At 35.7% G+C, this 23,666-nt stretch overlaps 1 protein-coding gene across 3 annotated transcripts in view; it reads right to left on the reverse strand.

The window, feature by feature from the left end:
* Fnbp1l (formin binding protein 1 like) overlaps nt 1-23,666 on the reverse strand; it is an 81,578-nt gene that overhangs the window by 16,827 nt on the left and 41,085 nt on the right. For all 3 annotated transcript variants that reach the window (XM_055628130.1, XM_055628129.1, XM_055628131.1), the window contains exons 3-9: nt 15,214-15,267; nt 13,667-13,814; nt 12,909-12,971; nt 8,185-8,289; nt 5,195-5,323; nt 3,296-3,442; nt 2,523-2,726 (exon numbers count right to left, since the gene is read on the reverse strand). In XM_055628130.1, the coding sequence (XP_055484105.1) occupies nt 2,523-2,726; nt 3,296-3,442; nt 5,195-5,323; nt 8,185-8,289; nt 12,909-12,971; nt 13,667-13,814; nt 15,214-15,267 (850 nt within the window). The remainder of the gene's footprint in view (nt 1-2,522; nt 2,727-3,295; nt 3,443-5,194; nt 5,324-8,184; nt 8,290-12,908; nt 12,972-13,666; nt 13,815-15,213; nt 15,268-23,666) is intronic.

The raw sequence follows: 23,666 nt of genomic DNA on the forward strand, positions 1-23,666 counted from the left end.
ACCTACAAATCAAACATAAAAAATTAGGAAGCTAGGAGAGCCGTTTAATAAGTGTTTCATATACACAAAGATCTAGGTTCAATCTTCAGAACCAAGAAAATTTAGCCCTACTAACATAATGGAGTATCACTAGTTTATTAGAAGTATAACAGTAATTGCTAAAAGACAGCTTAATTTTGAGTTTTACTAGTCTCTAAATTTTCCTTTGCAAAGTACTCAGTAGATGTCTAAGGTTGGTCAATTAAAAAAAAATAAAGGAAAAACTCTGTAAAAAGGTTTTTATTTAGTTTAAGAAAACAAATTCATACGAATATTACAAGAATACCTAGATACTTTATAGGCTTTATAATTTAATAATATCTTCTAGTATATTAATTAGATGTATAACACTTTGTATTTAATATGCTTATTAACATCTATCTATCTATCTTTCTATCTTGCTTTTGGAGATACCATTTCTCTGCATAGCCAAGACTGGTTTTAAACTTCATATATAAGCCATATTGCCCTCAAATTCTAACCTCCTACCTCAGCCTACCTCAGGTGCTATAATTATTTAGGTGTTCATTACCACATTGGCTTTTTAGTTTTTTATTAAAGTACTAGAAATTGTATTTTATGCATTTAAAAGTAAGTAGGGTAATTAAGATCAAGCTTGACATCTTACTGTCAACAAAACAAGGTTTTATAAAATTGGTAGGTGAAGTCATCATTAGTGACAAATCATTACAAGAGCAACTCCAGTGACAAATTACTGAAAGTCTTAAAAATGTAAATACATTACAAGACAATGGTGGACATATGATTTCACATAAACAAAAAAAAGCTAAAATATGATTGTACCCAGCACCCTCTTTATAATACCATTTTTATGGTTGAACATTTCAAATGTTATAAAGAGGAGTTGTTTTTACTTGAGGGCAGCTATACTTAATTCTGTGGTGATTGTAAACTATGTATTTATAGGAGAGCCTTATAATGAGGGTGGAGAGTATTGAAAAGCCACACTACACACACAATTAGGCCATCATGCATTTCAACCCATTATTAAACTTACCCCTCTTTTGAGGCTTCTGAAAGAAGGAATTCTGGGCTTCCCTGTTTTTATTTCATTCATACAATAATGCACGGGCTCAATGGAGAATGTGAGAAACTGGGACCCATTAGGAGTACTGGATGTGAATAAACTAGTAGGGGTTAAGGGTGGGGACTGTGGCTAATATGGAAATAAAGAAAGGAATCAATAAGCCAAATGTGCATATTTTTCCTAAATGAAAATTCTATTTCTGGTAACATATCTTTCACAAAATACACTTCAAATAAAGTTTTCTATGAAAATAGAGTAAACATAGTTTTGCCAAAACTATTGTTTTTAAAAGTCAGTTACTTTTAAACAATACCATTTCACTTTTTTTATAAGCTGATAGATTAAAAATATAGAGTATATAAATTAAAGAGAGAATAATATAACCTCAACTAAAATTTTTTCTCGATTTTAGCATTTTAGCTAAAATTGTATTCCTATACAAGTTATATTTAACTTGTACTTGTCAAGAGATAAAGGCATCAACTATAGTTAAAGTTATTATACAAAATAACTTCTCTAAAACTGGATCCGATTACCATTAACAGGCAAAAAGCTTCCTACCATATCCTAGCTTTTTTCTCAGGCCATCTCTTCTCCAATAAGCAATGAATGTATTCTCAGTCTTTCTAAGCTGCTCTAGCTATTCTGCTGTGACCAAAGCAGGTCTCACTGCTCAATCCCTTGACTGGACATTATTATTAAAAGCATAGGTCAACCTGAATTACCTATAAATGTGTTTTTAAAGACACTTACAGGTAAGTAATTTGAGTTAAATTTTATATACCTTCATATGTCAAGATTAAAGTAATGAATTAAATTAAATAAAAACACTTTAAAAAGCACAGTATATTAGACTGAAGGAATACATCTCCCCCTTACTGTTCTGACACAATCACTAAATGGGCAAGAAAGGCAAAGCACTCATCTATTCCATTTGCTCATGTGTTGAGCTATGTTTAGCTTCCTAAAATTAACAGCACATCAAAACCTGGGGTTTAACAGAAAGTTAAGAGCAAGATTATCCTAGAAAACTACAAGTTCCTAAAAGCTGAAGTTAATCAACAACGCTGAGCCTTTCTCATTAAAACTGCAAACGGATAATAAAAAGTTATAGTAGTATAAGCTATAACAAATAATTTGACATTTATTATCAGTGAGTTTAATCATTCATTCCAACTAAGAATTTCCATTGTACACAGTAACTGTAAAACATTAACTTAGAATTCTTAGAGAAACTATATGTAAATGAAATTGTAAAAACGTGTAATTTAAGTAGATATTAAAACTTAGTTAATATTCTTCCACATTATTAAGTGCTCAAGGTACAAGACTGTTTTCTAATTATCGAAAGAGTAACTTAATCATTCAAGCTGAGTGAAATTATTTCTCTATTAGTAAGAGCCTGATTAGCATATGGAGATTTTATGGTTTTTACCTTTGGCTTCTTTCCAAAGAGCCACAATTTGCCCTTGGCCTTCCCTACTGTGGACTTGGCATCCATCTTGCCACTCTCCTGTTTGGATGCACTGATGGTCCCATCAGAAATGGTTCTGTAAATATGCTGACTATAATCTTCAAATGGAAAGTCTCCTGGAGGTTCAAAGCCAGACTTGAAGGAGTCTACTACCATTTGAGAATCCTATATACAAAAAAAACATATTTTTAAACCATTTTATTTGTTAACAGTACATTAACTTTCAAAAATAATTTAAATGAAAGTTTAAATAGTTGTATCGTAATCACCAAAGGTCCTCAAGAACAAGACTACTGTGTCCTCCTGATGCCCTTTTTCCTCATGACCACCATTCTACACTCTCATGTTTCTTGCTCAGCTCAAGCACAAACTCATATTCAAGACTGACAACTCAAGATTGAGTTGACAATGCTGTATCACTCTAACTACATCCTTCTCTAAACCTTCACTAGAATAACAGCAAAATATAATTTAAATTAAGCACAGTTCAAAGGTTATGCTCTTGGATTAGAACTAAAAAACTAGTGGAAAGGAGAGGGCTGTGAGTTTCTTTTAAAGGAGAAGAGTTTTAGAGTTCAACTCATTGTAGGAACCTAATGTATGCAAGGGTTTCTCATACAGAATATAATTAAGAACCAAATATTCTTTAGGCTACTTTACTCCTTTCCCAAACCATCTTATTAACTTCAACTACACCACATGCATTAATTCAGAGACAATTATATGGCACTTACTCTTCTTTCATCAACTGATTTGGCTGCAAGAATCATCCCTTCCAAACATTTTGAGATGATAGGAATTACTTTGCGTTCTGAGTCTGCAAATCCTCTGTAACATTCACTGAGTTTAATTGTCCTTCGTTCATCCATTTCTTGTAGTTGCTAATAATTCAGAATTCAAACAAGGAGGGAAAACTGAATTTTTTATTCTGAAGAACGATTAGCGATCTTCCCCAAAAGATTTTTTCCCTATTACACTTTTATTTTTTAAGACCTTTCAGTGGTAACTATACACTTAATAAATAATAATTCTTACAATCTGAGGCCTGTTAAATAATAAAAGGAGGGGAGAAAAAAACCAAGGCTTTTAATTCTGATATTCAAAATCATCTAAAACATGATTTTAGCTGCCATCTAAAATTGGCAGCCAGCTCTCTGATCCATACCTCTCCCACCTTTTCCTCTTCAGTTAGGGTAGTTTTATGATTTCATCAAATGTTCTAGTTGAAAAACAAATTCTAGCTTTAATTAGCCATATGATACAAGTCCAAGATGTGCTACTTAAACTGGTTCAGAGTACTTGAGAAGACCTAGCTGGATGAAATACCCTGAATTGATGACAAACAGGGCTAGCTAGATCTTACTACAGTCTGCAGCTCAAAACTGAGGATATGAAAAGAAAAGAGTTAAGTCATATCACTGAGGTAGCATGTGTATAAAATTCGCAAGTCCAAAATCACTATGGGAAATATACTGAGACAGGTGTGTTCAGTAAGTTCAAGTTGTCTTTGCACACTCGCTCGTGGCTAGCACTGGCCTTTCTCCTCACTTTCTCAAACTCTACTTCATATCACTTTTTTTTTTTTTTTTTTTTTTTGTCACTTTCTAAAGTCTGGGGACTTATTTTGAGACTTTTAGTTTGTTTTTTTTCAGTCATAAAATGGCAAGCAATCTCCAAAGTGACCTTGAATACAAACGGTGCTTTACTTCTCAGTTTAGGCTGCTGCAGAATATGAAGACTTGGCTAGTTAATACTATACTGAGAGGGTTCACAGGTTTGCAGCTCTGGATTCAATGACCAGAAGCTGCTACTGAACTCTAGCCCACCAACTCTCACTTTGCACGCTCTCCTTCCAAACTGTTTCCCTAATTCACTTTCTGTTCACTTCTCTTTCTAGAAAAAGCAGCAATTTAACCCCCATGAAAACTCTAGATTCATGATTTGCTACAGTGATCATTAAGTAATGGTACACAGAACTAACAAGGCCTTACACGACATCTGTATCCTAGGAGACCCAGCAAGGTACACAGACAAAAAAACAGGCCAGCATAAATGCCAATGATTCTAGTGTGGTGTCAAAAAACAAACAAACCCACTAAATCCCAAATCTATGTGAACAGATTACAACATCCAGTCTCAGTAAATTCCCCTTGCAGTCAAAATAGTTTATTTCAAAATTTTTATTGTCTTAGCAAGTTATATATACCACTAATAATAAACATAGAGAAAGGTCAGTGGTTTAAAAATAAGGACATCTACTTTTCACATACAAACAGAATGAAATTTATCATCAGTCTTAGTAACTAGTGAATTTAGAAATATTCTAAGATTGAATCTTGAGGTTTGGGGACTGGAGATGTATCATAGTGGTAAAATGTTTTCTTAGATCATGTAAGACCCTAGGTTTTATTCCCAAAGTGAAAAACAAAAGAAAACAAACAAACAAACAAAAAAACCACCTTCCCCCTCCAAGTCAAAAACTAATTCTTTAGCTAGGCACAATGTTGCATGCCTTTAATCCTAGCCCTGAGAAGGCAGAGGCAAGTGGGTCTCTGAGAGTGCAAGCCAACCAGGGAGAACACAGTGCAGTCTTGTCTTAAAAAAAAAAAGTCCTTGGATGCAAGTAAACTTACCTTGTAAATCTGAGGAATCACCACATAAAAATGTTTGTGTTGTTCTCCATTGAAATTCTGGAGCTGTGCAGCATACTCATTTTTATTCTCATCAGCCATATGTGTACGAAGGTTCAACTGCTGTTTGGCCTAAGGCAAAAATGGGCCAAATAATTGCCAAAGACAAAGTAATTCATTTTTCTGAAAATTATACCGAAGCTAGATTTTGTCAATGGGTAATCCAACAGGTACAGAAGATGCTTCCAGATCTCATATGGCTTACTTAGCACAATAATGCCCCTGGTGCCTATAATAAGTCCTCTTCTTTCAATAACCTAAATAGTCAACTTACAATATTCACATAGAAAATAATAATGTTATACCTTCAAACATTTTTACATTTTTACACAAAAAAAGAAAAACAAATACAGGAATATTTTTGACTACTAAAATAAAACAGTACTGAAGTATTTCTTTATCCTATTAGAATATAAAACTAGAATCATAATAGATGTAAATAATGATTAAAATGTGTTTTGAATAGTGTAATACTCAATAGTGTTTGAATCTCTATAAGACCGTAGGTACTTATTTAAAATAGTTCTTCATTTAATTCCTTGCAGAAAGCCAAAGGCATATTATGTACACTGTAAAACTTTAGTTCTACCACAGAGCATGAGCTAAACAAATTTCCTAACTGGTCTAAACAAATAGGAAATAAACAAAGTAAGAATTGGCTGTACACAAGCAGTCTCAGGTACACACAAGGCTCAGGAGAGAGGATCATCAGAGTTCCAGAGCAACCTGGGCACAACATACCAAGACAGAGGAGGAATGAAAAGGGAGGAGGGTAAGAAGGCGTGTGTGTGTGTGTGTGTGTGTGTGTGCACAAGTGCATGTGTGTGCATGGTTTACAGTATTACAAGGAACAAAACATTTAATGTATCAGGGCTATAAATCGGAAAGCATACTGGGAATATATGGCTCACTATTTTTTCTTTTCTTTTGCTAAGGACTGAACTTAAGGGCCTTATCCTTGCTAGACAAGTGCTCTAGCACTGATCTTCATCCCCAGCCCTATCCCTCACTCTTCTGATTCTAGTTTCCACAGATGCAGTTACTTACCTTCTAACACTAGTCTGCAACTACACCTTAACTCAGAAACAAACTGACTATGGAAGCAGGGTAGCCAAGATCACAGATAAGCCCAGGAAACCCTATTTAATCCATGGCATTAGAAGATTCCTACAAATAAGTACTATATGGAAACTAAATGCTATGAACCAAAGTATTTCTGCAGGGGGAAAAAAAAAACAAAACCTGAGGTTCGAACCTGTAACCCTAAGAACACATTTATTTACACCTCCCTCTTCTCCTTCTCCCACAAACCACAAAGGGAGACAAAATTCCAAGTCCTAGCCTCAAGTCCTCCAGACCTGTCATGGGAAACTCCTCCAGTTCCTAGCCACTGGCTCTGATTCCCATGGGCTAGGGTGGAGGTTTCAGCAGGGTGTATAATAGAGTAAGGCTACAAGCTTGAAGCTTAGTCTAATTTTCTAATAATAGAGTTTCAATAATTGAACATTAAATCATGAACACTGAAGTTCTAAACAAGTCAGGCCAAACTAACTAGCAGTTATATTCTGTCTAGGTTTTGAGATGCTTAGCTAATATGTAAAGTTAGTCCCTGCAGACAAAATGGAAATGTTAAATGAGAGTCTACTAGACAAGTAACTTTAAATTGCCTAAGACATAAATTTGAATAACTATTACTTGATAATGAATCAGAGAAGTGTTTAAAGGTGAATGTCAACCCTCGAGAAGTGTCCCATGTACAAAATAATGCCTGTTGTAGTTGCTGTTATTCACAATACTATCAAGTAAAATATTGATCAATTATGGATATTGGTATAACGTTGGCAAGGAAATTACATAATCAAAATTAGAATATAAAAACTTTAGTAGCAGGATCAAAGCTAATAATGGATGAAGATTCCCATACAAACTTAAAATACAGTGAAAGTTATAAGAAACACATCCTTATACCAAAATACATGTGAAAAGGAAAGGATTCCAGATAATCATGAACTCAATGGGAGTCAGTTCAAACAATGTGGTCACCTTAACTGTTAACTTAAATGTTACCAGTGTGTATTATGTAAAAATACACTCAGGTCATAATAACAAGAACTTAGACAAGGGAGGTAATCAAAATGAGAACTGATCAGACCACACCAGGATTATAATCAGTTTCAGAAAATGACGTAAGTGGGATACTGAAAATTTAAAGGGAAGTCAAGGTAAGGATCATAATAAAGGTAACGATATTTCCTATGTGAAACAGTTGAAGAAATGTTTATCTATAAGTAGAGGCTATCTAATAAGCTAAAACACATACAAAACTATTATTAAAAACTGAATTTGACATTTGTGTATGTAATTAAACAACATGAAACAGAAATTTGTAAAGCCAATATAAAGAAATACTAAAGATAGGGGGTAAAGAACCAACTGCACTCTATCAATTCTCAAAGGAGACACTAAGAAACAGAAGTTATAAGGCCAATCCTATCAACAAATTAAGCTAGAGAATAGCCAGCTCAGTATCAGTGACAAGACTTTCAATGAGTACACAGGTAACAATTATGACAGTTCAGTGCTTGCCTTCTGTACAGCTGCTGAAGAGTACTACTTTTAAGTCCTAATTTGACTACCTGATTTCTGTACCTTGGTCTTTTTATCCAATTTTGGAATAAGAAAGAAAAAAATCTAGTAGCCAGTTTCTACTGAACATTATGAATGCAACTAAGATATTATATTATCATGTTTCCTTCTCAGACTAATATATACCACTTCAAGTAAACAATATTTGCACATTTTGGATTTTGATAGAATAATGACACAAAAGGTGTGCCTTTTTTCCATGTATGTAATACTTGGATATCAAAGTAGGATTGTTGTATACAATGAATATATACCAATAATATTTTAAGCAGGTCTGTAGGTCTTACCTTTTCAACATCTGCCTTAGTTGCATTAGTATCATTATCCAATCTTTCATAACTCTGTTGTGCTTTCTCTGCTTCTCTACATTCTCTTTCAAATTTCTTTTTACTCTAAGAAAGAAAGAAAGAAAGAAAGAAAGAAAGAAAGAAAGAAAGAAAGAAAGAAAGAAAGAAAGAAAGAAAGAAAGGAGAAAGTAATTTAAATGTTACCAGTATGTGGTATATAAAAATGAACTAAACACTAAAAGTAAAACTTGTCCTTTCTGATGTGGAAAATTACATACATTATTATAACCAATTTATACTGGTTATGTGTCTTAAATATCAGATATTATTTATTGATAATAATATTCAATATACATATAATTCTGTTCAAAAAAAGAAAATTTTTATTTAAAATGAAGCTTCGTGGTTGGTTTTGGTGTCTGCTTCCATGCTGTTTTGTTTTGTTTTTTTTTAAAAAGGACCCCAACACAGTTAAGATGTAAAAATCCCTTTTTTATGTTCTTTCTGTCAGATGTCACAGAAATATTATCAGCACAGACACAAACTTACTTGTTTTTCCTTTACCAAGCAAAAACAGGTTTTTCTACGTAGTGTAAGCTTGCCTGGAATTCACTTGTGTAGCCAAATGATTGCTCTGCAGTTAAGAGTACTTGCACCTCTTGTAGAGAACCTGGATGGACTCCTAGCACCCACAAGGTTGACTTAGACCCATCACTAACTCCAATTTCAGGGAACCAATAGCCCTTTCTGGTCTCTGAAGGCACTAGGCACACTCATGGGTACAAAAATACATGCAAACAAACACTCACACTTTTAAAAATTAAAAAGCTATTTACAACCGAGCCATGATAATATACATGTCACACAATTTGATTTTCAATATACACTTATTGTTATTTCCAACCCCACTCTTGCCACATTGCTTAAATCTCTCTCTTCGTATTAAATTCTAACATTAGGAATTCTACCAATTTTGTTTTTGGGGGTCATTTTCTCTTTAATGGTTTTTAATCTGTTTTAATCTGAACTCATAGCAACTCTCCTAGCACGTAGCTGTTTTCTTGGTGTTTTCCTTTCCTAGAATCCTAAGGATGCCTTGCAGCTGTTATCTGGACCCCTTAGACTCAAAGCAGTAGCTTCCTTGAAGGTTTGTAAAATATCATTCTTGAGGTTAGAAATGTTTTTACTGTTACCGCCCCATCGTATCCAGTCAATGAACTCCACACCACTGTGACAGCCCACATCTTTTAACACTACTTTTAACTAACAGATATTGGCTGAGTTTAAAGACCTTAGTTGGAAAAAATTTCCTTCAGAAATTTAAAAGTAATATTCTACTATTTTCTGGTTTATCTGTAAATAGACTGAGATATGCCCCATCCTTTTCTAATCCTTGATTCATTGTAAAAGGAATGTTTATTTCCTTTGCTGCATAATTTTGCCACTGTGACTAAATTTGTTTCTCTTTCAGGTAGCTGGGACCTCTGCTACGAGTTCTGTGTTTGATTAGGTATTTATTTAAAGTGGGCACCCACAGAGGTCAGGCGTGCACTGCAGGAGTCAGCGCTCTCCTATCGCCACTGGTTCTGAGGTCAGGATTGGGAGCAGTGCTTAGTTATCCTGTCCGCCTTGTGAGGATAAGCTTTGAAGACTTCTTGTAGCACTGGATGCTAAGAAATTCTTTCCTCTAGAAATTCATAACTTGATACTTGAAGGCATTTTTTTCTGGACTATTCCCCATCTTTCTTTTCTATCTAGCATGCTTAATATTTTGAAAAAGAAACTGCTAAATAAAAATTTCTAATTACGTTGTTTTGTATTTTTAGCCTCTGCTATCCTGTTTTGCTTTCTGAAAAATGTCTTCAATTTTATCTTTCTTTCTAAAGAAAGATTTCGCCATTTAGTTCTTTCTGTTCTCTACACCGTCCGTTTTAATAATACCTACCTTTATTTCCATGGAGATAGTATTTCCTTTATCTATTCCACAAAGACAATACTAGTTTTGGATGCTCTTGTTTTTAAACTTTTTACCTTTCATGGGTGCTGTTTCTTCTAAGTTGCTTTTTTCCTCCATTTTATTGTTGTTTCTGATCTGATATTTTCTTTCAATGTTTGGGGATGTTTGTCTGTGTGCTCTTATCTTAAATGCCCATTAAAAACTCTATAGGTGGGCTGGCTAAGCCTGGTCTTTCCCTCTAGAGTGAAACAATCAGGTAGTTTCCTTGAAAAAAAAAAAAAACCTGTGGAATTCCCCCACTTAGCGATTGCCAGCTTATGAGAATCCCCAGAGGAAGCCTCTACAAAGTCCTTGCCTGGAAAACGCTTTGCTGTCTTTGTTCTGAGAATTACTCAGAAAAAGAAAACAGAAGACTTGAGTATTTTGTATTTACCCAATCTCACTATAGAGCCACTAGCTATGCTTAATATTTTGATACAAATTGAGGCTACTTAAAAACACGTGTTTTGTATTGTCTTATTTGTGAGGAAAAAAAGCATATACTTTTCTCGCAACAGCCAAGCAATCATGAGATTAGTTTTAATTAAAACTATTCCTTTCCCTATGTATCATTATACAATAAAGAAAACCACATCTATTCCCTATTCTTCCTTAGCAGAACTCACCTTTCAATACAAAGAGGCTGTAAATACCTGTGCCTTTCTGTCCCATTTGACCCACAGGCTCAACAAAGGCACCTAGGAGGAAGGCTGTTGGGGTTTTCTACCAGTTTTATGTCCTTGATAAAAAAATAAAAAGGACAGTGAGAAAAGAAATGTTCCTTTTTCCTGTCTCTGGGTGCAGCTGTCTGGCTCTGTAGAGTGTAAGGTACTCCGAGTGCAAGGCACAAAGCTGAAGAATAGAAGCAACTCACTCCGTGTCGCCAAGTAAGCAGAGGACATGTAGCCTTAGTGACATCACTCCACTACTGACCACTGGAGCGGCTGTTTCCGAGCTCTGCTCTTAGATGTTTGTATGCTGTCATCTGGAGCTTCCTGACTGACATGTCTATCATCTGACATTAATCTTAAGTTCAAGATTCCCTTCATAGGTTACTCTCTTCTGCCCTCCTCTTAAATGCCATTGTTCAGCCTGGGAGTAGTAACTGTCTTCCAACTCTTTCCCTAAAATTGTTTCAAGTTCCTTATTTCTCCCAGTTTGTTATAGCTCCTTTCAACTATTTCAGACACATTAGTTTTCTGTAGTTTTGTTTTGACTAAAAAGACAGACAAGGAATTAGGAAACAGGATCCTACATTTGTTTCTACACAATAAACATGAATTATACCTGTCTCTTTCACTGGACTACAAGCTCTACAAAAAATAAAAGCCATTATCATATTTACTTATAAACATATAGGGACCAGTACATGTAAGAGACTGACTAGGGTTGAATATACTATTCATAACATTGATGACCTGAAGAAATACAACATTTGAAATGCCTTATTTTTGTAATGGTTCTTTCTTATTACATTTGCTACTTTTCTCAATAACTGCCAATTGTTCTAAGGGCAAGTTAGCACATACTGTCAACAGATTTATGTCAACACAAATTTCTAGAGGAACCAGTACCTCCTGAGTATAGGAGTATGTTATTCTGTGTGAATGAAAATACATGCGCATTCTCTCTCACTTATTAGATGGCAGATACTAAGGATGCCATTGACAGTAATTTAAAATTTACTAAATAAAACCCTCCCCTAAAGTCTTGGTGAAACCAATTACAAAGAAAATGAAAACACACTTAATATACCTCAGAACTCTAAGTCAGCACTAGTGATCAAAATAAATACATTTATTTTGATAAAATAAAAACTTAAATAAAAATAGAATCTGAATTTTGAATATGCATTGTAACAGGAAAACATAAAAACAGCAAATACATGCATGGGTTTTCAAAATGCCCAAGATTTGCACAGTATGGAGAAAAACTAGAATTCCCTGCATGTACTTGTAAAACTTCAGTTTCACAGTCCTTTTAACAATCACAACTAAACAAATTAAACACACACACACACCCCTTTCTTCAGCACAATTCATAAGGCATATAGCATCTATTGTAAAAAAATGCTAGAAAACAGCCAATCACTTGGCAACCTGAACATTTAAAAAAACTACCTTATACTAGTCTTTCAATTCAGCATTTCCAGTGATGAAGACTATAGTGTCTATGTGGACACCTTGTTTATTTATGTATAACAAAACCTTAAGAAAATCCACATTATCAAAGACCTTAGGGAAACTTTAAGTAGTCAGTATGTTTTCTAACTCTGTCCTATAAGTTCTTTTGCTACAGTTAGATTATGGAACTGCTGGACTACTGAGCTAAAAGAAACACTTCTTATAAGGTAGCCTTTGCTCTTTGGTATTCATATGCTGAAAAGGTCAAGAGAAACAATTTTGGTTCTTACCTCTCAGGCAAATAGTCCCCCAAGATATCTGTTTCCTACTACTCCAAACCCCTTTTGACATTGGACAAATATGCCTAATGTTTACCATAATAGGAAGACTAGAGAATTCGTCCCAGTATTTACATAGGGGAAAAAAGAAAATGAAATGTGCTCACATCCTCCAATTATATTTTTTTTGGTTATTATACAATAAAGCAAATGGAAAATTATTAATAAAAACAGTGAGAAATATACACTCATATATATACCATAATGGGGTTTAGGTATAGTCAGTATGTGCATTTTTTGATTAACCATGAAAACACTCTAACTCACATTATCCATCTGTTTCCAACACATGTCAAGGTATTGTTGAGCTTTTCGTCCTTCCTGGAGATGCTGAAGATTATAAGCACCGACAAACAAACAAACAATACAAACAAACAAAAATAATTACATGTGCATACTAACTAAATTCCAACATCCTCAAAAGGTTCCTCACTTTTGTCAAGGTGATAAAATATATACATATATAGTTATGCATCTTTAACTATAGTTATGAGAGTAAAAAACTTCAAGATACATTTTATAGATTACTTTATTATGTTTAAAATATTCTTTAATACAGGAATAGTATTTTTAAAAAGTTATCATTTTCAATAGGGGTTTTCCATAAAAGTCAGGTAACAAGTAATACTTATTTTAGGTTTGCAAGCCAAACAGTAAATATTCTGCTTACACAATGCAAAAGGGGCCACAGGAAATATCAAACTCAATGAATGCCAGTTAAACTTTACTGACACTGAAATTCCAATTTTATATGCTACAGAATATTTACTTTTTAATTCTTTTTCAACCACCTAAATATGTAACATACTCTTAGTTTATGGAATCTAGGATGCAAAAATAAGTGACAGGATGTATTTGAAAGCAACTTTTCACAGTTTATTCTGATCTCACAAGTTTTAATGAGAAGAAATTTAGTAATATAAAAATCAGTTTTTATACTGAACATTTATTTCTAAAAATAAAAATTATTTGTCTGAAACTATTTCATAAGACTGTTTTAATTAGATAAAAATTATAAAAATTACCATTTTTCTTTCAGTTTTCAGATCATGGGCATATCTCATTAATTCACCATATACTCTGTGAGCCATTTCTTCTGCTACTAATTCTCGTTGTCCTGCATAGTCGTTTAACTCATTAAGGATGTTAAAAAAGGCGATACATGAAGTAAACCTGGCAAAACATATTAAAAATAATGAGATTTATTTTTGCTTCCATTACAATTTTTTGGTGAAGTATTTTTGGTGTCTAAAAGTTGGTAAGTTTTAATATACTCAATCTAAGCCCAGCTACCGGTTCTAAATTAACTCCACATGAAAAGAATCCTGCATAAAGCTCAAGCTGTACATGTTTAAGTATCTCTACATAGCCTTTAATTTATAAATGAAGGGGTATTTGGGATCAGAATATAATAAGAATACTACCTGCAGGCTCTTTTGACATAGTGGAATCTTTAGGTTGCCAACTGACTGGCCTGAACTTGGGAATCACTTGAATGGATTCCTAGGCTTGGCAGCTGAACCTTTTGCAGAGATGGTGTGCTTGTTCTCGAGGACAGAACCTGCCAATCATACCACTCAAATGCATCTTGATGGCTGATCTACAGAACTTTGCTATCAGCTCTGGATACAGCTGCCTGTATGCCTGCCCACATCCTGAAATGTATCATTATGGTTGGCACCAAAGAGGGATAAAGGGGGCAAAAATAAGGGTACAAATGTGTGTGAAGGGAAGGAGAGAAACAAAGAAAATTACTGTGTTAAAATTTATATACCATCTTGGAACATACCAAGGAACACTCTCCCTTAATGCTAAGAACCGATAGATATACAAAAAGCTATTGAGACTAATCTCATTCAGTTTCTGCAGTTTACAACCACCTGCATATTAGTGTTCAAGACCTCCAAAAAGCCCAGAGAAATTTCTAGGCTTTATTCAGGATTCAAAAATTATTCCCTAAGTTTCATCACTTTTTGTTGTTGTTTCTGTTTTTCAAGACAGGATTTCTCTGTGTAGCTTTGGCTGTCCTGGACTCGCTTTGTAGACCAGCCTGGCCTCGAACTCACCGAGATCTGCCTGACTCTGCCTCCCTGAATGCTAGGATTATAGGCATGTGCCACTGCGCCAGGATACTTTCATTATCATTATAATCCAATTTTTCATTACCCTTATAAATGAACCAGCTAAGCAGTTTTCACTACCTGAAAGGCAAAACGCTTACAAAGCTGATTGACAACTTCACAATAAACTCCACCATAAAGTGTGGGAAAACATTCCCTTTTTATGAAGACTAAACAATTCAAGTAGAATCCTGGTCTAAATCTTACTTGAAAATTCCCCTTTTAATTATTCTTTAAAAAAAATCTAACTATTGATTAAGTTCATTAAAATATCTATCCTCAAAAGATAAATAGTAGTTCCTTCTTTTTATAAAATTATGCTGTTTTCATTAAAGCAAACTTTAAAGAAAAACTTCATGAGATGATTATGATTATGATTATTTTACAAAGTTACAAAGCTTACATATGCCCTGAATATTTTTAATGTGCAATAACTAACAAGTTAAATTTACCTTGGCTCTTCATCTTTGGATGAGCGTTTGGGACAGTACTTCTTAACCAGATTTCTAGAGAGATGAAAGTTTTAATTTTATAAACAACACTTTTAAAATAAAAATATTCTAAAAGTTTCCAATTTCATTAAAGATTTAAGAAAATACTACTGTATAAAGACACCAAGAACAGCAACATAATTATCTGCAAACATTAAGATAATTAATATATAGTCATTATTTCCATTTTGTCCTTAAAATATTAATACTATTTCTGTTAACGGTATTATAATTAGGTTATGCTATAAACTAAGAGGAATAATATGAAAACAATATTTAGTACATGAAACTGAGTGATGGAAAAAAGACACATTCCACAGCTCACTGTTTTGTTTGACAAATCAGATATTTTAAATTATAACTACATATTTCAATTGAGGCAAAATATAAACAGATGCTGACTAAACAGATAAAACAACAGCTGGCCACCATCCCCTACCATCCTATCTACTATGAAAATCATCATGTGACTCAGGGCCTCTCCCCACAGCTTCCCTAGTTTAAGGTCCCAGGGCTCCTCCATGCTAAAGTGCTGGGAAGAACACACTCTCCTATTCTTTAACTTCCCCTTCTTTAGGCAAATAATTACATTCTGACTTGTGACTATATATGCCTACATCCCTATCTATAACATTCTTATATTAGAATACTACCTCATCTTATATTTATAAATTAAGAGATATGCTAATGTAGAAGACTCTGGAGGTAGACTGAGTTATGTGGGCTTTAATCCTGGCTTCATGATGTTTATATGACACAGGGCAATTTACATTAATTTCTCTGCTTCCTAGATTCCTATACCGTGTCACCAGAACCTACCCCACAGATCTTGAAAAGTAACTGAGTTAAAACATTGACCACAGTGCTTTATGTATCCATACGTTTGCTCTACAATACATGACCACTGAAGGTCCAGATTTTTGAACACTCATATGTGAGTGCAGGCGCTCGTGTGCCACAGAACACCTGTGGAGGACAATCGGTGTTGCTCCTCTCCTTCCTTGTTTGAGAGAGGTGCTCTTGCTCACCACAGCATATACCGGGCTATCTGGCCTTTGAACTTCTTCTGGAGATTCTTCTGCTTCCATCGCTCATCTTGCCCCGAGAGTGCTTAACGACAGCCACGAGACACCACGTCCACTGCTTCCTAAGTCCTGGGGACTCAAACTCAGGCTCTCATGCTTGAAGAACATGCATTTTACCCACTGAACCATCTCTCCAACCTCACAGAGTCTTTGAAGAGTAATTTTGTCTCTGTTGAATCAAAAACTAAAAAGTCATGGTGTGTATTAAAAAAAAAATCTCCTCTTAAGAAGTTTCCTGGTATTTAACTTATCCTGTATTTTCCAAAAGTTTTAAGTACAAAATCAAATGGAAACTAAAGAAACTACCTCACCACCACGATTTAAACATTAAGCATTTAATTATTTCCGGAATAAATTAATCCTGTTTACTTAATTCAGCTTCCTGATCCCAAATAATTATGTGCTATGTACTAGCTGCTGTGCAAGCTACCAAATCATTGAAAATGAAAGAGAAATCCATGCTCAAAAGATACTACTGTCTTGAAAGGAGACAGGTATATGCCAGTGATTACAAAGTGTAGTGTGATAGGTGCTTGCGATAGGTATAAAGAAGACAAACCAGCCAAAAAAAGCTTTTCTATTACAAAAAAGAAAAGCTACCACCAATGAAGTGAAAAACAGGCAAAGGTTTAGTGCCCGTCATCAAGAAATCCATAGTCATCATTAGAAAGTACAGGTTTGAAAGTATTAGTCTTTATATGTGACTTTTATCAAAGTATAAATATTACAAAACTATCACACAACACTAGTCATTTTAGTTTCGCTTCTGTTCCTATGATAAAATGCCGGGGGGGGGGGGGAGATCACTTAGGGAAGAAAGAGTTCATTCAGTTTACAACTGCAGATCACTGTCCATCATTGTGAGGAAGACAAGTCAGGAACTTGAAGCAGCTACACAGAGACACAATCAAGAGCAAAGAGCCAGCATGCCTGTGCTCACCTTAGTTCTACTATTATGCAGCCTAGGACCCAAACTCAGGAAATGATGCCACCCACTGCAGCCGGCCTTCTTGCCTCAATTAATATAATCAAGACAATCTCTCAAGACACGCCCCATTGGCCAACCAGATCTAAACAACCTTTCATGGAGACTCATTTTCCAGGTAATTCTAGATTGTGTCAAGTTGACAATTGAAACTGTCATCAAATTTTACAAACACACACATGCACATATATGTGCATATAATTTCTAAATAACTACACAGGTGCATGCACACGTAATATTGCTGATTTAGACCTATGAAATATAGATATTTCTAAACAATATTACATGAAGACACTAGGTAGCTCGTAGAACAGCTTTCTATAAAGAGGGTAGACTTAAAATTTCCAATTCTCTGACTATGTCTAAAAGGATAAATAGAAATTAGGAAACTGGAAAGCCCTGTCGGGATTTCTAACAGAGAAAGTACAATGAACAAACAATAGGAAGAAAAGAAATTAATGAAGAACTCTGAAGTGGGCTCTATGTTGCTGGCACATCAAAAATGAACCAAGAATGTCGAGCTCTGAGGGAGAAAGGATAAATGGGGAATATTAAAAACAACAAACAAACAAAACAGCACCACCAACAACCAACCCTCCTGAGTCATGTTAATGAACACTAACCAACAACTTAACCAATGGTTAGGTATCAAAAACATAACTAAAACTCACTGTAGTACCTAGATTAACTTCACAATTTCCCCCAAGTACCAGCAAAACTACCAAGTGCTACTTGTAATTTCAGGTATTGGAATGATAGAAAAGAGTCATAACTTTCAAACTGGTAATTATATGAAACCTGCTGTCATTCTGAAAGAGAACCCAGAAAGGGAAGATATGAGGAAGAGATGACAAATCTAGGAGTTAGTCAGAATAAGCAAATCCAGAGACAAAAATAGATTAGTAGTTGCTCAAACCAGGAAAAAAGAGGAAATTACTTTAGATGGGTACAAAGTTTAGTTCTGTGATGATAAAAATGTTCTAAAATTATAGCATGCTGGATGGCTAAATCCTGAAGTGCTTGCTGTGAAGCACGAGGACCAGAATTCCATCTCAAGCATTCAAGTAAAAAGCCATGTGCACCCCTGCAATCTCATTGCTAGGGAGGTGGACACTGTATATCTGAAGCTTGTTGGTTGGCCAGCCAGTCAGCCTAGCCAAATCAGCAATTTAGTTGTGGTTGTCTCAAAAAAAATAAGGTGGTAAGCCTTTAATCCCATCTCTCAGGAGGCAGGGCCAGCCTGGCATATACAGTGAATTCCAGGCCAGCCAGGAATATATTCATTTTCTCTGTCTGTCTGTCTGTCTGTCTGTCTCTCTCTCTCTCTCTCTCATTATACAGAGGTGCCTATCTCTGAGAATACACTAAGTATCACTGAATTGTTTTTAACAGACAAATTCTATAATATGGATATTTGCCATCTTAATTTTAACACAGCTGTGTTAAAGAAGGAATGGCTATCTGGGTAGATGTTCATCTGCAATGGGCACCTCAAATTCAGTGAATAGAATTCATCTCCTTTTACAACCTTTCTTTTTTCTCACATCAATAAAATAATCATTCACCAAGGGCCTGAACCATTAAAGCAAATTTGGTCATCACCCTTTCCAACATTTCCAACATAGACGACTATCTCCCTCTGTCTCCCAGAGTGCTGGGATTACAGGCATGCACCACTGTCTGGCTTGTTTTTGTTTTTTGAAATAGGGATTCTTTATGTACCTTCTACTGTTGTGAACTAACAGACATCTGTCTGCCTCTGCCAGGCCACTTCCACCTTCCTTCCTTGTTCATAAAGATCACATGGCCAATTCTATAAAATTGGCCATGAGCCCTGATCTATTCCCATCTGAAGCTTGCTCTCTTAATGCCTGCCAAAGCATATGCACAAGCCTCAGGATGAGACCAACATGGAAAAAGTTTGGGTTTCTGAGTTAACACTTAAGGTGTCCTACAGTCTCATGGACTTGAACTGTAAGTACAAAATAAACTTTCAGTTAGTTGTACAGTTGTTATTCCAGTTCAAGCCAGTATGTTTTAAAATATACCTAATCTACGTTGCTATGGTGAAGATGGCCACACAATAAGGTCATTACTTTATCAACAGGATTCAGGTCTATTAATCTGGGTCAATGAAAGCCAATCCTTAAACACCTTCTTGGGAAGGTGTGTTCTCTTTCTGAACTTGTTAGATTAACAGTCTGACTCTACAGCTATGTGGACAAAACTACTTGGGAATCAGATCAACAGAAAGAAAAAAAAAATCCAAGAAAAGAACAATAAATCTTAAGTCACACAAGTCACCAGCTAGTGTCTGTGTCTGATTAACACAATCAGCTTCTAACACTTGCAGTGAATCTGACAGGGGAACCACCAATGTTATAACACAGATGAAAATAGCAGAATACCACTAATCTGAACTCTAATTACTAGGGAAAGAACAAGGGTAAGAAGACAGGAAGAAGATCTCAGATACTAGACAAAAATAACAATGGATTCAAATTAAGTCAATTCTGCTATTGGAAAACTATAGCAAAGTCCACAGTGCCAGCATTGTCCAGCAAATTAAAATGGCCACTGTCGGCTTTCTCTGTCATGAACTCTGTGGCAGGCTCTCTGGACACCTCCCCCTGAGGGGAGCAGCCTTGCCTGGCCACAGAGGAAGACAATGCAACCAGTCCTTATGAGACCTGATAGGCTAGGGTCAAATAGAAGGGGAAGAGGTCCTCCCCTACCAGTGGACTAGGAGAGGGGCATAGGGAGAGAAGAGGGGTTGGGAGGAAACAAGGGAGGGGGCCACAGCTGGGATACAGATTAGATAAATTTTAATAAATGAAAATAAAATAAAACGCCCATTGTAGCAAAATAAACTCTGGAAAAAAAAAACACATCAATTTATTATGAGTATTTATGTCTATTTGCTGAATAGTTTAATGTCAACTTGACAAATGCTATAGTCCTCAAAGAGGAGGTACCCTCAATTGAGAAAATGACTCCATAAGACATGCAGTAGGCAAGCCGGTAGAGCATCTTCTTATAGTAATTCATGGCAGGTGGGGTCCTCAGCTCACTGTGGGGGGAGCCATCCCTGGGCCTGTGGTCCTGGAAAAGTAGGTTAAGCTAGCAAGCCATGTGGAGCAAGCACTCCTTTACCGCCTCCTGTCTCCAGGTCCCTGCCTGTTTGAGCTCTTTTCCTGCCTTCTCTCCATGATGAACAGTGATACAGAAGCATAAGCCAAAATAAAATCTTTGCTCCCCAAGTTGCTTTTATCCATGCTGTTTCATCACAGCAATAGTAACCCTATAACTAAGACATCTAGTGAGAGGAACTTGAAAAGGACTCAAATTTAATTGTGTTAGAATGAGGTAATCTGAAATTGAGGTTGTTGGTATTTTCTCCTGGTAGAGAAGTCTTGTCTCTCTTTTGCTGACTGGGTGTTTAAAACTTTTTCCTGTTAACTCTAATCTGTCAAGTGGGTGACCAGCTGTATAGAACTTAGGGTCTATCTTTGGGCAACTGAATGTTGATATTCAAACAGAATTTTAGGAGTAGTAGTTCCAGTTCAGGCCTGGAAATGTGAGATTTCTAAGACCAGAAATAGACCTGTACAGCTGAGAGATCCTCACTGCCAATCTTCAGGGGCCTGGGGGAAGTGCTCAGGACTCTTTCACAGGCAGTGGACTCTGGTAGAATTTATGCTATGAGTCTGGGATCCCTAAAAATGTTTTTTGAGAAGGAGCACTGGCAGGAAGGCAGGACACACATTCCTTAGGCAGGGTGCAGGGGTGGGTGAAGCTGCTGCTGTGGGATTAGTGACCCTTCCTGGAGAAGGTGGTCCTTGCAAAGAGGATTGTAGTAGGAACAGAAAGTCTGGTTGTCTGCCCAGAGAAGAGACCAGGATACACAGTAGGAATGGTGGTATCTTAGTTACTCTTGCTACTTCTATGACATAAAGCACCATAACCAAGGCAACTTATAGAAGAAAGCATTTAATTCAGGGATTAGGGTTTCAGAGGATTAGAATTCACAGTGACTGATCAAATCATGGCAGTAGGAAAGCTGAGAGCTTACATATTGATCAGCAAACAGAAAACATAGAAAGCTGGGAATGGCATGGTCCTTTTTAAATCTCAAGGACAGGCCCCCAGTGACACAGCTCTTCCAACAGGGCCAAGCTTTCTTATCTTTCCCAAACAGTTCCACCAACTAGGGACCAAGTATTTAAACATACAAGACCATAAGGTCATTTTTACAGGTAAAACTGAAGTGGGGGAAAGTCTTGCTTTTCTGCTTGCTATGGTTGAAGTATGCTCGCCAATGGTTGAAGAGGGTAACCAGTTGTACCTGGAACTCTCTACCTGAAGAGGGTGTGCAGGAAGGGGCACAGAAAGGCAGACCAGAAACTTGTTCCTTAGGCAAGCGGCAGAGGACACATGAATTCAGTGCAGAATTCTACCAGACCTTCAACAAAGAACTAACACTAATACCCCTCAAGCTATTCCACAAAATAGAAAAAAAAAAAAAAATAAAGAAACATCACAAATTCCTTTTACAAAGACATTATTACTCTGATAACCATAATCAAAGAACAATCAAAAAAAGAAAACTACAGGCCAATTATTTTTGATGAACAGAGACAAAAAATTCTCAAAATACTTCGGGGCAGAATTCAAGGACACATCAAAAAGATTATCACCGTCAAGTCAGCTTCATCCCAAATATGCAGGAATGGTTGGTGCCTCAACACATGTTAAGTCAACAAAAATAATCTGCCACATAAATAAGATTAAGAGACAAAACCCACATAGTCATCTCATTAGTTGTAGGAAAAGCCTTTGGCCAAATCCACTATCCATTTATGGAGAAAATAGGATACAGGGGATGTCTCCACATAATAAACGTAATAGACAAGGAACCCACAACCTAAATGGAGAAAAACTCAAAGCATTTCCAATATAATTAGGAAAAAGACTAGGATGCCCACTTCCCCACTCCTATATTAAGATAGCACCGGGCTAGAATTGAAGCAGATGAAGGGTTACTAATAGGACAGGAAGAAATGAAAGTATTTTTATTTGCAGATAATGATTCTATATGTAAAAGACCATAAAAACTACACTAGAAAATTTCTACAGCGAATACCCACATTCAGCAAAGTAGCAGGATATGAAATTAACACATAAAAACTCAGTAGCCTTCAAATGACAAACACAATGAGAAAAAAAATCAAAAAAATAAATAATGTCATTAACACTTGCCTCTCTCTCTCTCTCTCTCTCTCTCTCTCTCTCTGTGTGTGTGTGTGTGTGTGTGTGTGTGGTGTTAGAAGTACAATGAAAACTTTAAGACACTGAAAAACTAAATTAAAAAAGATGGAAATACCTCCTATTCTCATGGCTTGGTGGGCTTAATATTGTGAAAATGGCTATCCAACTACGACTTTAAAGATTCAATGTAAAATTAAAATCCAACCCAATTCTTTACAAAATTTGAAAAATAAAACAACTTTAAATTTCATATGGAAATAAAAAGAAAAGAAAAAAAAAGCCAGGAGAGCCAAAACAATCCTAACTAACTGTAAAAACTGGAGGCAGGATCACCATCCAGATGTCAAGTTATACCACAAAGTTTTAGTAATGAAAACAGGATGGCATCCGACTTATTGATCATTGGGTGGAACTGAGGACCCACATTTAATCCATTCTTCTGTAGGCACTTGAACTTGAAAGAAGCCAACAATAAATGCTGGAGTAAAGACAGCACATTTAGCAAACAGTGTTGGTCTCCATGTGAAAGATAACTTAATTCTCATCTCTCAACTCCAAATGGATCAATAACCTCAACAGAAAACCTGATATGCTAACTCTGGGAAGGAGAATTTAGGGAATATACTTGAACTTGTTGGCATGGGAAAGGACTGACTTTCTAAACAGGAGACCATAGTCATTAGGATTAACCGTTAATAAATGGGACCTTATGAAACTAAAAAGTTAATGTACAGCAAAAGATTCTATCACTTGGGTAAAGAGGCAGCCTACAGAATGAGGAGAAAAATCTTTTCTAGCTATACAACGGACAGAGAGAATCTACTATATATAAAGAACTCCAAAAAATTAAACAAGAAATCAAACCCGATTAAAAAGTGAAGCACAGAACTATACAGAGTTCTCAAAAGATGAAATGCAAATGGCTGAGAAACACTTTTAAAATGTTCAATATACTTAGCCATCAAGAAAGTACAAATGAAAAAATTACCTGAGCCAAAATGGCTGAGGTAAATAAACACACACACACAAACACACACACACACACACACACACACACACACACACACACACACACA

This window comes from Psammomys obesus, unplaced genomic scaffold (genome assembly GCF_907164565.1).
Source record: "Psammomys obesus unplaced genomic scaffold, mPsaObe1.curated_primary_1811, whole genome shotgun sequence".
NCBI classification, from domain to species: Eukaryota; Metazoa; Chordata; class Mammalia; order Rodentia; family Muridae; genus Psammomys; species Psammomys obesus.